Source organism: Pseudopipra pipra, chromosome 26, assembly GCF_036250125.1.
Source record: "Pseudopipra pipra isolate bDixPip1 chromosome 26, bDixPip1.hap1, whole genome shotgun sequence".
NCBI classification, from domain to species: Eukaryota; Metazoa; Chordata; class Aves; order Passeriformes; family Pipridae; genus Pseudopipra; species Pseudopipra pipra.
Window position 1 is genome coordinate 5,109,216 of NC_087574.1, and position 15,289 is coordinate 5,124,504.

General features: G+C 58.3%; 1 protein-coding gene across 2 annotated transcripts in view; it reads right to left on the reverse strand.

Annotated features, from left to right (window-relative positions):
* Window positions 1-3,623: 3,623 nt before the first annotated feature.
* Window positions 3,624-15,289, reverse strand: part of MLLT6 (MLLT6, PHD finger containing) — a 42,786-nt gene continuing 31,120 nt past the window's right edge. For both annotated transcript variants that reach the window (XM_064636858.1, XM_064636856.1), the window contains exons 11-20: window positions 14,744-14,928; window positions 14,041-14,158; window positions 9,084-9,150; window positions 8,548-8,690; window positions 8,098-8,286; window positions 7,867-7,955; window positions 7,127-7,485; window positions 6,880-6,988; window positions 4,883-5,242; window positions 3,624-3,826 (exon numbers count right to left, since the gene is read on the reverse strand). In XM_064636858.1, coding sequence (XP_064492928.1) covers window positions 3,782-3,826; window positions 4,883-5,242; window positions 6,880-6,988; window positions 7,127-7,485; window positions 7,867-7,955; window positions 8,098-8,286; window positions 8,548-8,690; window positions 9,084-9,150; window positions 14,041-14,158; window positions 14,744-14,928 — 1,664 coding nt within the window. In that variant the 3' untranslated portion in view covers window positions 3,624-3,781. The remainder of the gene's footprint in view (window positions 3,827-4,882; window positions 5,243-6,879; window positions 6,989-7,126; window positions 7,486-7,866; window positions 7,956-8,097; window positions 8,287-8,547; window positions 8,691-9,083; window positions 9,151-14,040; window positions 14,159-14,743; window positions 14,929-15,289) is intronic.

Sequence of the window (15,289 nt, forward strand, 5' to 3'; positions counted from 1 at the left end):
GTCTCTTATCCCCCTCGCCTTCTCCCACCTCATCCCACCCTGTCCCAGGAATCCCTGGAGATCCAGGGGGGATCATATTCCAACTGCTGCCACCACTGAGCAGGGGGCCAGGGATGCTGCACAGCTCAGCCCTCCCTGATTTAACAGTGAGCCTGCCTAAAAAAAACCCACCCAATTCCTTGATTTCCAACCTCTGGGTTCCCAAATATCCTCCCAGGAGTGGTGCAGAGCCCCAGCCAGCACCTCTCAGCCTCCTCACTCAATAAGTGCCTCTCACTGACCCCCTGTGTGTCTCCTGCTGTTGCCCAGTGGGATAAATCCCAAATTTGGGGGGATTCCAGCAGGGATTCTGGGTGTTTTGGGAGATCAGTGCATTGTCCCACAACTGGCTGCACAAGGGGCTGATCCCAACAGCCTTCCCTCCTTCCCATCCCTCTCTCCCTGGTTCTGGCACGTTTCTGATTCCAGGGGGTGGAATGTGGCTGAATTTTGGAAGAATCTGACCAAGTCTGGGCACGACCTCAGGGCCCTGGGGTTTTATCTTGGGCTGGAGGTGACGGGCACCACGTGGGCAACAACATGGCAACGGGAATTTGGGATCTCGGAGTAATAAAATAAAATAAAAATAAAATAAAAATAAAATAAAAATAAAATAAAAATAAAATAAAAATCCTCCCCCTTGGGCAAACGGAGGTGGCAGAGCCCAGGCTGACACTCCTGCTCACCCAAACCAGTGCTGAGGAACGTCTGCTCCCAAATCCCAAGGATCTGAGGGATGGCAGGCCCAGCTCTGTGTGTGTGTGCAGCCACCACACAAAAACAGGCACTTCAGGGCTGAGGGGGCAGCCCCGAAATGTAGCATTTTAGCCCTAATTTGCTGAATATATTTGCTCTCTGTAGCAGCTGCTTTCAAGGCTGAGATTCCTCACGTGGGAGGGGGCAGCCAGGTGAGACCTGAGGTTTTTACAGCTCACCTGAGCCAGGGGAGCTTTAAAAAACAGCTCCTGCACTGAGCAGGGGGTCCCTGTGCCAGGGATTTTGGGTGGCACCTCTGGGGGAACGACACAGCTGAGGGGGGGAGGGGGGAAACAAGAGAAAAAAAATCAAAAGGAGCTTAAAAAGTGCAAGGACACCATTGTGCCAGAGCGATTTTGGGGGGGGCAGGGAGCCAAAATGCTTGGGTTGGACTGAAAGATCTCAGTCCCAGTTTGGAGGTGGCAGGTGGGGGGAGGTGGCACAGCTCACCCTGGCCCTCGGGAGGTGTCTGGGGACAGGGATGTGCCAGTGAGAGCCTCCAGCCTGCCAGGAAGGGAGGCTTTTTTTTTTCCTGCTTTTTTTTCCACTTTTAGCTGCCATCTCCACCTTCCCAATAGCTTCTTAACCTTGTTAAAACATTAGCTTTTCTTTATATATATATATAAAAAAATTATATATATATATATATATATAATATATATATATATTTCTGGGCAGACAGCAGCATTCTGCCCAGTTCACAGAACTGCAGGCTGAGAGCAGAAAGGTTTTCTCTCTCTCCTTTTTTTTAGCCTTAATTCGACCATCATGGTGACAATCTTCCAAACCACCAAATAAAATAACATAAAATAAAATAAAAATAAAATAAAATAAAAATGGAAGAAAGATATTTAGCAGATGAGTTTTGCCTAGGACAAGCTTTTCTAGTACATCAGCACAGCCCCACTGCTGACAGATTTGAATAGTGCAAACTAGTTTTAAAGGCAGTGGGAATGTGCTGAAAAATGTCATTAAGGTCCAACAACTTGGTTTTTAAGACCCTCGGAGTTTTTTTTGCCAGCTGGAGCCGTCCCTGCCTGCCCCCAGGAGCTCTGGAGTTACCCAGGGCACGAGGAAAAGGAGGGGCATTGGTACGTTTGACGTAGGGGTTCCCCTTCCCCAGAGCTGCCCCACCTGTCCATCCATCCTTCCATCCATCCATCCATCCCTCCATCCATCCTTCCATCCATCCATCCATCCCTCCATCCATCCATCCATCCACCCATCCATCCATCCATCCATCCTTCCATCCCTCCATCCATCCATCCCTCCATCCATCCATCCCTCCATCCATCCATCCATCCCTCCATCCATCCTTCCATCCATCCATCCATCCATCCATCCATCCTTCCATCCATCCATCTATCCACCCATCCATCCTTCCATCCATCCATCCATCCATCCACCCATCCTTCCATCCATCCATCCATCCATCCTTCCATCCATCCATCCATCCATCCCTCCATCCATCCATCCATCCATCCATCCATCCATCCATCCACCCATCCTTCCATCCATCCCTCCATCCATCCATCCATCCATCCTTCCATCCATCCCTCCATCCCTCCATCCATCCCTCCATCCCTCCCTCCATCCATCCATCCATCCATCCCTCCATCCATCCCTCCATCCATCCATCCATCCTTCCATCCATCCATCCATCCATCCATCCATCCATCCATCCCTCCATCCCTCCATCCATCCCTCCATCCATCCCTCCTTCCATCCCTCCATCCATCCATCCCTCCATCCATCCATCCTTCCATCCCTCCATCCATCCCTCCATCCATCCCTCCATCCTTCCATCCATCCCTCCATCCATCCAAGCTCAGAGGAAGCCGATTCCTGGCTGAGGTTCCGGGCTGCAAGACAGAATTAAGGTCAAAAGGTGGAGGATGAAGGGTCCGATGTCCCGGCTCAGGATCCTGGTCACTGTCCCATTCCTTGGAGATCCCCTTTTCCCAAGGGCCCAGGACCAGTGGAAGAACACGGTTTTTGCCAGACTGGATGATCTGTGGTGGGTAGGGAAGAACGGGGATGGGATTTGGGACTCTCTTCCCCAAACACATTTTGATCTCCGAGCTCAGGTCCAGGAATCCACCTCCAGGCTCAAATGCACCTTCTGGCGTTGGATAAATCCCGGCTCCAGCCCCTTTTGCACACTGAACTGTTCTCCTCTGGGAATCCTGGAAGGGAAGAGGCAGCCCAGAGCAGGAATGTGCTTTTCAGGTGAGGGCAGCACCGACCCCACAGCAGCTGGCAGGGCAGGAGTGGCAATGTCCTTCCAAGGAGCGGGTGGCCTTCCCCCTGCCCCCAGCTCCACTCCTCATCCATCACTCCCACTTGTGTCTTTCCAGGCTGGATTTGGCTCCAGCTGAGCTGTTGGGGCTACACAGGGAAGAGCCCAGCGGGTGAGAAATCCCAGCTCCAGGAATTCTTCCCAACGTCCCCACCTGGGCACGGCCACCACGCCCCTTCCCGGCGCTGTCCCATCCAGTGCTGCCTCCGTGGGCACTGCCAGGTTCTGTCCCATCCAGTGCTGCCTCCGTGGGCACTGCCAGCTTCCTCAGGCTCGGCACAGGGGGGGCTCCCACCCCCAGGAATGCCCGGGAAGCTCATCCTGGGGGTTACACATAGGCAGGATCTCCACACGGAGCGGGTTGGCAGGGAAACCCCCCCCACCTTCACTCCTCACGACACCAGGGCTCGGCCACAGACGTCCTGTCTTCCCCAAAGCACCTCTTGGCGTGGCCCAGCACAGGGAATGCTCCTCGTGGCCCAGCACAGGGAATGCTCCTCGTGGCCCAGCGCAGGGAATGCTCCTCGTGGCCCAGCGCAGGGAATGCTCCTCGTGGCCCAGCTCAGGGAATGCTCCTCGGAAGCCTTGTGCTCATTGCTCTAACAGTGTCAAGGTTGGCTGTGGAAAAGCCACGTTCCCCTGGGCAGAGGAGTTGGCTGCTGGTTTTTTCGGGGTCAGGGGGGGAGCTTAGCCCTTGTCCTGGGTAAGAGGAGCTCCCTTTTCATTCATGTTCTTTAAAAAAAAAAAAAACACAAAACAGAAAGAGACGCAGAGGAGACAGGTATGAGAGGAGACAGGAATCAGAGAGCCCTGATGTGCTGCACGCCCGGCCCTGCTCGCTGGCACCTCTCAGGCTCCTCCAAAACCAAGAGACACGGCAGCCCCAGGGTTCCCTCTGCCTGGTTCAGGCCCAACTGGCCCCTCAGCCCTGGCCTGTGGCTCCTAAATGTCTCCAGCCAGGGCTGGACCTCCCGGGTACAGGCACAGGTAGAGGGGAGGGATGGAGGAGGTGGAAGTGTCGCCCCACCAGCCCCTGGGCACGGGTGTCCTGGCACAGGGCTGTTCACAGAGAGGCTGGAAGCCTCTCCACCTCTCCTCCGGGGTGCAAGACTCCTCCTAACCCCTGGGTGTCAACATGGAGCCACCTTCATGTTCCCTCACAAGGGGCCAGCCCTGCCTGGGGCACCTCATCCCATCCAAATCCTGGGGAGAAGGAGCCAAACCCACAGCCTGTCCCTGCCTGGGGCACCTCATCCCATCCAAATCCTGGGGAGAAGGGAGCCAAACCCACGGCCTGGCCCTGCCTGGGGCACCTCATCCCATCCAAATCCTGGGGAGGAGGGACCCAAACCCACAGCCTGTCCTTGCCTGGGGCACCTCATCCATCCAAATCCTGGGGAGGAGGGAGCCAAACCCACAGCCTGTCCTTGCCTGGGGCACCTCATCCCATCCAAATCCTGGGGAGAAGGAGCCAAACCCACAGCCTGTTCCTGCCTGGGCCACCTCATCCCATCCAAATCCTGGGGAGAAGGGACCCAAACCCACAGCCTGTCCTTGCCTGGCTGCTGCAGTGGGTCAGACACCTGTGTCTGCACACACAGGTAAGGACCCCTTGGGAGCCCCTGGGCCTGCCAGGGCCCCTGGGAGCCCTTGGATGCGGGATCAGGGATGCAGCAAAGCCAAGGAGCATCCCAGCCCTGCTCCCTGCAGGCTCCCCCAAATAACCTGGAGCACAGGTGTGCCTGCCCAGGGCTCTGGGGGTCAGGGGAGTGCCAGCAGCATACGCACCGTTCCTTTGGGGGTGTTGCCATCAGCCTGCAGGTTGAGGAAGGGGTTGGGCTGTGCTGTCAGGACGGGTGGGAGGCCCGTTCCCGAGGCCAGGAGGCTGTTCCCAGGAGTGCTGAGCGGTGGGGTGGCCTGGGGGGCCAGGAGGGCATTGCCAGGGTTGAGCTGCTGCGGGGACAGGGAGGCCAGGAGGGAGCTGGTGCTGGGGGGCGGTTGGGGGGCCGAGGTCATCAGGGCGGGGGCCGAGGTGGCGGCCAGGAGGGAGCTCATGGACAGCTGGGACGAGCTGCTCATCTGCAGCCGCTGCAGCTCCCGCTTCTGCTGGATCTGCTGCATCATCTGGAACACCAGGGCCTGCTGCTCCTGCGGGCAAGGGGCAGGGAGACGAGTCACGGCGGGGACAGAGCGCTCGGGAGGAGGTGGCACCTTGAGCTGTGCCAGGGGAGGTTCGGGGGGGGATTAGGGAAAATTTCTTCGCTGGAAGAGGGGTTAAGCACTGGAACAGGGCTGCCCAGGGAAGTGGAGGAGTGACCATCCCTGGAAGTGTCCAAAAAGCAAGCAGAGGTGTCACTAGGATATGGTTAAGTGGGATTCGGTTGGGATTTGGTTGACGTTTGGACTCGATCTTGGAGGCCTTTTCCAACCTCAGTGATTCCATGACACACTCCATCCCAGGCAATGCTACTGGAGACAGGGAGAAAGTCCCCTTGACCCCATCTCTACAGGGAGAGAGAGGATCAGTCTGCCTTGTGTTCATTAACAGCCTGTGCCTATGACCTTTCCAACCCCGCTGTTTCCCGACACACAGGATTAGTGAACCCTCACCCAGACACCTGCAGGCACACAAATCCACTCAGCAATTCCCAGTCCATCAACCCAGGGATTTTAATTCTGTGGCCTTCACTATCCTGAATTTCCAGACTGGCTCCTAATTTCCTCCCCCGGCTCATCCCAATTCCCAGCTCAGCCCTGACCCACAGGGGGGGTGCAGGTGACCAGGATCTGAGTGGGGGACGAGGGTCACACCTCACCTGCATCCAGAGGGACGCTCTCAAATCCAGCAAACTGCAGGAATCACTATGGCAACCATCGACCAGTGCAGCAGGCTGAGAGCTGACACTGCTGTGCCCCCACGGGGATGCAGCTGATGACACAGTGACATCAGCTGCTCCACAGACAGGCCCTCTGAAACTTGCTTTTCCCGGGATATAAATAGCCTGACCCAGAAACCCATCCAGAGCAACGGGCCAGGTTCCAGGGAGACAGAAAGGAGCAGAGCACAGCTCCATTGATGGCACTGATTGTGGTTTTACACCCGGTCTGCCACCTCTCCACGCAGCCTTTCCCACCACAGGGCTGCTGTTTGACCCCCGAGGGTGCAGGCACAGAGCCAAGAGCCTCAGAGCAGCTGCCTGGTCCTTTTCCTGACCCCAAAATCCTCAGCCACCTGCAGAGTCCTGCTGGCATTTCCAGTTCTCCGGGTAAATGTGCCCAGACACGGCTCACCCGCCTCAGGACTAGAGCAATTTGGTGTTTACCTCCTTCTAACCTCAAACAGTGTCCTCAGGAGTGCTCCTCACCTCCCGTGGGCCTCAGCACACCTGGGAGCCCAGAGCCCAGCCCCCCCAGCAGCAGGATCAGACACGATTTGCACCCAAGGATGGCTGGAGGAGGTAAGAGCTCGACGCATTTTACTCCCCTGCCCCGATTTTATGGCTGCTCAGAAGTTCCCACCTTCTCACCCCCCTCAGGACGTGGGAAACCCAGATTAAATTTTTTCCCTTCGTACAAAGAAAACGGTTCAAACCCCAGCTCCCCTCCTGGGGAGGTGCTGCACCTTCCTGCCTAAAGCTTCGCCCCTCAGTCCATCCACAGCATCCGGGAGCCGGGAAAAGGCGCCCGGCTCGGCATCCCCGTGGGCAGGGGACTCGGGGGAAGGATGCAGCCCTAAGTTTTGCCCTCTGCTGCGAGGTTTTCCCGCTGGACAGCTCAGCACTCACCGGATTAAGCGGCTGGGAAGTCAGGAGCTGCTGGAGCTGCTGGAGCTGCTGCTCGTGCTGGTGCAGGACGTGCCGCTGCTGCTCCGTCAGGGGACTCAGGCTGGGAATGCTGCGAGGGAACAGGGCAGGGAACGTCAGCGCGGCCCCTCTGGGTTCCTGCACGCACAGGGTTCGTCCCTCCCTCCCTCCCGGAGCTAAACTGCTGCTGGAGAGGGCAGGGCCGTGCCCCCGAGCCCCCCGTCCTCACCTGCTCAGGCTGGTGGAGAGCTGCAGGGCCGGGGGCCCGCCCGGCCCCTGCGTCGGCGCGCTGGCGGGCTGGGCGGCCTGGGCTCCGTTCAGGTTCCCCAGGATCCCGTTGATGGGCATCTGCTGGCCTCCTGCCAGGGTCCCCATCAGGCCGTCCACCATGGGCACCGTGGAGAGGCTGTGGCTGGCACTGGTGCCTCCCCCCAGCCCGCCGCCGGCCGCCCGGGCCAGGCCGTTCACCTGCTGCACCCCGGGCAGGGGTAGCGAGGCAGGACTCTGCTGCAGCATGGGCAGGGGCGGAGGGGTGCTGTGGAAGGACAGGGAGGAGCTGCTCCTGCTGGGACACCCTGAGTGAGGGTCCTGGGGGAGAAACGGACACAAGAGCATCGGACTGGGGCGGCTGCCAGAGGTCGGCTCAGCTCCGAGGGCGCCGAGGGCGGGAGCTGGAGGTGGGAAGGGGGGGGCTGTGAGTGCAAGTGCAGGTCAGAGGGGTCCCAGAACTCAGACATGCTTTGGCTGGATCTCCAGGATAACCTGGAAGCATTCTCACCTCACGCTCCCGCTCTCAGCCACTCTACTCAGACCTCAGCACTGAGATGAAGAACGGGCACGCCGGGGAAAGAATTCCTGATTCTGAGCCTGGGCTACGAGGCTTTAGGAGCTGGCTACCGAGTCAGAGTCCTGGGACTGCACTGCTCCCTCCCTGAGCCCCTTCCCTGGCGGGTGCAGGGGCCGTGTTACCTCAGAGGAAGTGGAGAGGGAGTTCTCAATCCCAAAGCTGTTCTTGCACGGGGGGCTCTTGCTGATGCTCAGGGAATCGTTGTTGCAGACTGGAGGGGGGAAAGAAGTGAGGATGCAGAGTCAGGGCTGGAGCCTGACAGCCAGGGACAGCGTGTAAACGGGTCAGACCCCCCTCCCGTGACCCCCCTGCCCACCCCGGGGCACAGGGGGGGTGTCCCCCTGTCCCCTCACCGTTGGGAGGCAGGATGTACTGGGCCTGGCTGCCGGGGCCGTTGCTGCTGGTCACCACGGGGAAGGGGACGGAGAGCTGGACGTTGAGGAGCTGCAAACGCTCCTTCTTGGCCGTCAGAGTCATGATCTGCTCCTGCAGCCGCTGGTTCTCCTTCTGCAGCGAGTGCAGGGCCTTGAGCATTTCTACAACTGCAGGGGAAGGAAGGGGGCAGGGGACGGGGGCAGGGGAGAGAAGGGGGATGGAGGAGAGAGGAGAAGGGGATCACGGGATCCACAGTTAGACCCCACTCTGGGAGGAGACTGGCCCCAACCCCCAGTCCCACTGGCAGCTACTCCCCCATGGCACACACTGGTGCTTTGTCCCCCACCCGGCTCCGCTGCCTGTGGGCAAAATCCCAGCTGGCTCCCACACAAACACACACAAGGACCTCTCCTCTCTCAGTGACTCACTGTTCACTCCGGCTTCCCCGTTGCCCTGCTTCTCCAGGAGCTGCTCGATGTTGGGAGTGGCCTGGGGAACATTCTCCAGTTGCCCACTGCTGCTGCAGGACACGGTCTGGTCGAACAGGGTCGGCAGGCTGCTGATGGGGGACCTGGGCGAGGGTTGGGGGGTGTCAGAGAGGCTTCCCTGCTCCATCCTCCTCCACTCCCTGCTCCCACAGCTCCTGTGCCTCATGCTGGGAGTGGCTGCATCCCCTCCCCTGCCTCAGCCTCCTCTGCTCCACTCCAGGTGAGCCCCGCGTTCCTGTTAGTCCTGGCTTGTGTTAGGAAAGCAAAGCAGCCCCATCCCCTCCCCTCCCATCCCATCCGATCCCATCCCAGTGCATCGCATCCCATCCGATCATATCCCATCCCATCCTTCCCAGCCCCGAGGAGCAGGGAAGGAGCTGCCTCCTCCTCCCCAGCCTCTTTCCCTTTCCTTGCTGTGTCATCCCACGGCTTCCCGGGGCTCCCGCGGGCGGGGAGGACTCCTGAAGGACACTCACATGGAAGAGAGACTCTCCTGCGGCGACGTCCCTCGGCAGCCGAAGCTGCAATCCTCCAGGTCCGGCTCTGCGCGGGGAGAGGGACAGAAGGGGCCGGTGTTGAGCGGCGGGCGGTGCCCGGGGTGTCCCCGCTAGATGGGAGCACCGAGCAGCACCGACACACCGACAGACACCGGGAGGCACCGACAGACACCGGGCAGCACCGACAGACACCGGGCAGCACCGACAGACACCGAGCAGCACCGAGACACCGACAGACACCGGGAGGCACCGACAGACACCGGGCAGCACCGAGACACCGACAGACACCGGGAGGCACCGACAGACACCGGGCAGCACCGAGACACCGACAGACACCGGGAGACCGGGCAGGACCGAGAGACACCGGGAGACACCGAGACACCGACAGATACCGAGCGGCACCGAGAGACACCGACAGACATCGGGTAGCACCGAGAGACACCGAGAGACACCGGGAGACGCCGAGACACCGGGCAGGACCGAGAGACACCGACAGACACCGGGAGGCACCAACAGACACCGGGAGACGCCGAGACACCGGGCAGGACCGAGAGACACCGGGCAGCACCGAAACACTGGGCACGACCGAAAGACACTGAACGGCACCGACAGACACCGGGCAGCACCGAGACACCGGACACGACGGAGAGACACCGAACGGCACCAAGAGACACTGGCAGGACCGAGAGACACCGAGAGACACCGGGCAGCACCGAGAAGCACCGAGCAGGACCAGGCAGCACCGGGCAGAACCGCACCGATCAGTCCCGAACGAGCCCGGACAGAACCGCACCGAGCGGCCCCGATCGATCAGCCCCGATCAGCCCCGGGCAGCGCCAGCCCCGCGCTGCGCAACGCGGGGCCGGACCCGCCTCCCCCGGGGAGGGGCCGCTGGCACCGCCTGGCACCCCCGGCACGGGGGGGTCACCCCGGGGAGGTCACCCGGGCCCGCTCTGCCCCCGCGATGGGAGAGGAGGAGGTTTTCTTGAGCTGGAAAACCGTTCCTTGAGCTGGTTTTCCCGGAGCTGCTGGGGGATGGAGGGTGGATAAATCCTGTGCCCAGCCCTGCGCGGCTTTGCCCTGTGCCACTGCAGATCCACCCCCCTCCCCCGCCTCCAGGATCGACCCTGGAATCCTGGAGGATCAGTCTGTGATTCTTCATAGAACGACAGAGTCGTTTATGTCGGAAAAGACCTCCGAGATCAGCCAGGATCCAGGATCCTTTCCTGAAACCCAGCTGGGGTTCTCCAAAGTTTCCAGGTGCTCAGCTCCTTTCTAAGGAGCTTAACCGGATTCACGGAATCGTTCAGGTTGGAAAAGCCCTCCAAGGTCATCGAGCCCAAACATTAACCCGGCACTGACACGTTCACCACCAAACCCTGTCCCCAAGTGCCACATCCACACGTTTTCTGAGCACTTCCAGGGCTGGTGACTCCACCACTGCCCTGGGCAGCCTGGGCCAGGGCCTGACCACCTTTCCATGATGAAATTTTCCTCTGATGTCCAACCTGCCCCTCCCTGTCCAACCTGCCCCTCCCCTGCCACAGCCTGAGGCCGTTCCCTCTCCTCCTGTCCCTTGTTCCCTGGGAGCAGAGCCCGACCCTGCCCGGCTCCCCCCTCCTGTCAGGGGGTTGCAGAGCCAGAAGGTCCCCCCTGAGCCTCCTTTTCTCCAGGCTGAGCCCCCCCAGCTCCCTCAGCTGCTCCTGCTGCTCCAGCCCCTTCCCCAGCTCCACTGCCATTCCCTGGCCACGCTCCAGCATCTCGATGTCCTTCTTGTCATGAGGGGCCCAGAAGTGACCCCAGGATTCGAGCTGTGACCTCGGCAGTGCTCAGTTAAGAGGGGGGAAATGCTTTAGTATCCAGAATCCTCCCCCCCAGCCACCCCTCTGCCCCAGGAAGCTGAGGACAGAGCCACTGTGCACACATGCAGGATCTCTCCCATCCAAGGAGTAATCCAGGAGTGAACTGCATTTATCTGCCATTTGCTTCCCATCCCCAGGGCCTGCCAGCCCATAAACACACGCTCCCCTCGCTCTGGGAGTGTCAGATGTTGTGACTACAGCCCACACCAGCTGGCTCAGGGCCCCTCCTCTTCTTCACACAACACGAGACAGTTTCTCATGTGCAAGAATCCCGGAAATCTCCTGCAGGGAACGCTGTGATTTACAGGGGGATGCCCGGGGAGGGGGATTTGCTGCGGCTGGGAACAAGCAAACGCAGCTGTTGCTCAGCAGCTCTCACAGACAGGTAGGAGTGGGATCCTCGCTCCTTCATCCCCACGGGAATGTCCCTCTGGACACTGATTACAGCTGGGCCATCCCTCTGGGCAGGAGCTGTGGCTTTCTGGAGGTGACCAGCAGTTGCCACTCGACACTGAGTCTCCCAGTATAAGACCTGAGAGCACCTTCCAGTGCCTAAAGGGGCTCCAAGAGAGCTGGGGAGGGACTTTGGATCCAGGTCTGGAGTGACAGGACAAGGGCAATGGCCTTAAGCTGAAGGAGGGGGGATTTAGATGGGATATTGGGAGGAAATTCTTTAATATAAGGGTGGGGAGGCCCTGGCACAGGTTGCCCAGAGAAGCTGTGGCTGCCCCATCCCTGGAAGTGTCCAAGGCCAGGTTGGATGGGGTTTGGAGCAACCTGGGCTGGTGGAAGGTGTCCCTGCCCATGGCAGGGGGTGGCACTGGATGAGCTTTAAGGTCCCTTCCAACCCAAACCACTCCATGATTCCATACAAACATCCCCAGCCCACCCTGTGCAGCTTCCCCCAAACCATTTTAACTTGCAACCAAATAAAAATTCGGGGAAGGTTTGACTTCCTGCTCGTCCCTGTAACGTCGTTTGCTGCAGCCCAGGGAGGCTGCACACACATGATTCTGGTTTCTGAAGCAGCACCAGGCTCCACATTCAATTATCTCCTGGCCAACACCACCCTGATGTGTCCAGAACAGGAGATGACTGAGTTATCACCCAGAGACAGCCCTTCCCGAGGCAGCCAGCATGGAAAAGAGGCTTGAAGACAACCAGAAGAGATAAAAACGTTTGGTCTGTCATCATAACACGGCAGGAACCAGGACAAACCGTGGGAGGAAGGACTAGACAGTAGCTCAGATAAGAATCAGACTCTCTGTACTGCCAAAGGCAGCGTGGTTTGAACCTGCAGCAGTGAAAACAACTCCTCTGTTCCCCCAGTTCCCTCCAGCACATGGAAATGGGGAAAAGCTGAACTATTGCTGCAGTGAAAGCTCTGTCTCCACTGGGATCTGTCTGCACAGACACTCTCAGGAACAGGAATCTGAATTAAAGACAAGGTGGGATTACTGAGAACTTCACAACCATCCTGTTAAACGATTTGGGATTAAAGGCATCACCACACTTTTAAGTGAAAAGGGCCCCCACACAGGAGGTTTAATGCATGTTAATTAATCCCCCCCCCCCCGGAGAAAAAAAAAAAACACAAGTGAATTTGGCTTAACGCCCTCTGGGCCACCAATTCCAGCAGGAGATAGTGATGGACAGACCTTAAACAAAACCCAGGAGCTGTTCTTTAAGGCTGCCTGGAATTGGGGGGGAAAAAAAATATCCTGAAGCTTCTGAGATCCCTGTCAAACAAACAACAAAAAAAAGCAATCTTGGAAAAGGAAATTAAGGATCAGGGGTCTGTTTTTTTCCTTTGAGCACTCTGTATGTTGGATTTTGCCTCCATGATTCACTCATCAGTAGCCCCGGGGCTGGAACAGGACCCGGACTCCAGGATTATCCCTGACAGGTGATTCCTTCCCTCTCCTGTCAGCACCTTGCCAAAACAACAGCACAGGGTCGAGGGAAAGGTAATTCCTTTCACCCCCTTCTTTCCATCCCTTAATTCCAGGTGGGTGAATCACTCCCAACTTGCAGATTCCCACGGGCTGAGCTGTGCTGTCCCCTCCCAGCTCAGGGACAGACAGACAAAATACTGCCAGGGACACACAGAGGGACCTTCCAGGGGCTTGCACAGGTCAGGAGGAAAAAACACACGTGTCCATTCATGCTTCACATGCCCCCTTGTTAAGGCAAATGAGGGAACAGTGGTGTGGGATTATCTGGAGCACTCTGAGCCACCCCTAATGAGGGCTGTGTTTTCAAGTGCTTGTCACTCAGCGTGACACCAGACAGGCTTTTACCTCCCAGGATTCAGCATCCAGCACAGCTGAGCTCCCAGATTTCTGGGTTAGGGGAGCAGGAGGCTGTTGCACCAGTAACTAAACAGCTGAAAATCAGGAGGGTGCTTTTGTTTAACCACTGGTGCGAACCAGAAAAAAAAAAAAATCAGCCCTGCTCTGTCTGAGGGGGAAGGAAAGTAGGGAAATCTTATGATGCTTCAAGTTTTCCTGCTTGTTAACCAGGCAGTTCTCCAAGGAAAATGAATTTGCCTCGGTGGGAAAAAAAAAAGAGCAGTTGTAAGTGATTCGGGGCTGGCACGTTGGTGTTTGGGAGTGGAAAACCAGTGGGTTTTGTGGCATTCAGGACAAAGCCAAAGGGGAAGGGAAGAAAGTAACTCGGAACAGAAGAGGAAGATGAAAATTCGGAGCGTGAGAGAAAGAGAAGCCCAAGGAAACAAAGCCCAAGGAAACAAAGCCCAAGGAAAAGCTTTCGAGGCATTTTGAGCAAGCAAAGCTCATCGTGGCTTTCACTGCGGGAAAAAAAGACAACAAATTGTCCAGGAAAGGACTTGACACTTTTCCAGGGAGACACACACCAGCCAGGGACACACCAGATGTGTTTTAGGGGAACACAAGCACCCCCTGCTCAGGGAGAGCCCCTCTCTCAGCCCCTGGCTCTCACACAGAGGGGGGGAGCAGGCAGGGAGGGCAGCTGGAGACGACCAGAGTTGCCTCCACTCTTCCAGGGAGCCCCCCCTGGGAATTCCGGGCTCACATACCTTGGGATTCACGTACCTGCCCGGCTGCTTTCCGACTGGTTCAGGAGGGGGTTGATGGACAGCCCTGATGTGAGGGGGCTTCCAAAGATATGTGAGGAAGGGAGGCTGAATGTTGAACCTGCCAGTGAGAACACCTGCAGGGACAGCAAGCAGGGAGGGGGGAGATGTGGCTCAGAGAAGTGACTTCTCGAAAGCACAAGAGGAAAATAACTTCGTTATTCCATCTCTTCCCAACTCCAACCCTGAGAGGGTGTTAAAAATATCTCCCTGGCAGCCTCGCTAGACAGCTGAGATCTTCCCAGCCCTGCCTCAGAGCCTGAAGGAGCCGTGTTAACACTGCAAAACTCTGTAAAACACCTCTCAGAGAGCTCCTGACAAGAACCAGGCTCCGTGTCCTGGCACAGCCCACCCAGCCAGGACCTGCCAGCCCTCCCTCGGGGTGCCTGTGCTGCTGGGCAGGCAGGGCTGGCACTGCTGGCAGGACCCAGCTACCAGAGCAGTGGGAAGTTCCCAGTCAGTGGGAACCACCTGTCCTTTCAGGCTCCAATTCCTCCCAAACCCACACAGGTCGTGCGGGCTGTGACACCCCCACACCTCCAAAGTGCAGGAAGAGCAGCTGCTCCCACGGGGGAAAGCAGCTCCCCCCGTGCCCACAGGTGGCCCTGGCTCTGCCCAACCCTCTCCCAGAGCAGCCCCTGGGCAGGTCCTGCTGTCCTTACCTGCGTGGTGGACACGGAGGAGGAGGAGGAGGCTGGGATGGTGCTGGCGAAGGGGGAGCGGTTGAGCTGCGGGAGGGACGAGGTGCCCTGGTGTGCCAGGAGGCTGGAGGAGAGGGGGGTGCTGCACACAGCCCTGAGCACCCCACCCCCGTGGGAAATGGGGTCCTTGTTACTGGTGTAGATCCCTGCAAGGGGGAGGGGGGAGATGGGTTAGAGAGACGGGATTCCCTCCTCTCCCTTCCAGGGCCTGGTTTTCAGCAGGGCTGGAGCTCAGTGGCATCAGTGCAATTCCAGGGTGGTCTCAGCCCACAACCCCTCTATCCAAAGGTGTATCTCCGAGTTTTCCAGCCTTGCCCCTTCCCCAGTGCATCCAGATGCAATCCAACAGGCAAAGCACAGCGTTGGGAGACTCACCCAAGGCACGAATCGGTGGCAGAAGTGGGATGGACTCAAAGAGTTCACACACCTGCCCCCTTCTGCGGTGCCCACAGAGACAAAAACGGGGAAGAGGGAGAGAGGAGAGAGCTGCTGCCGAGGGAGGGGACC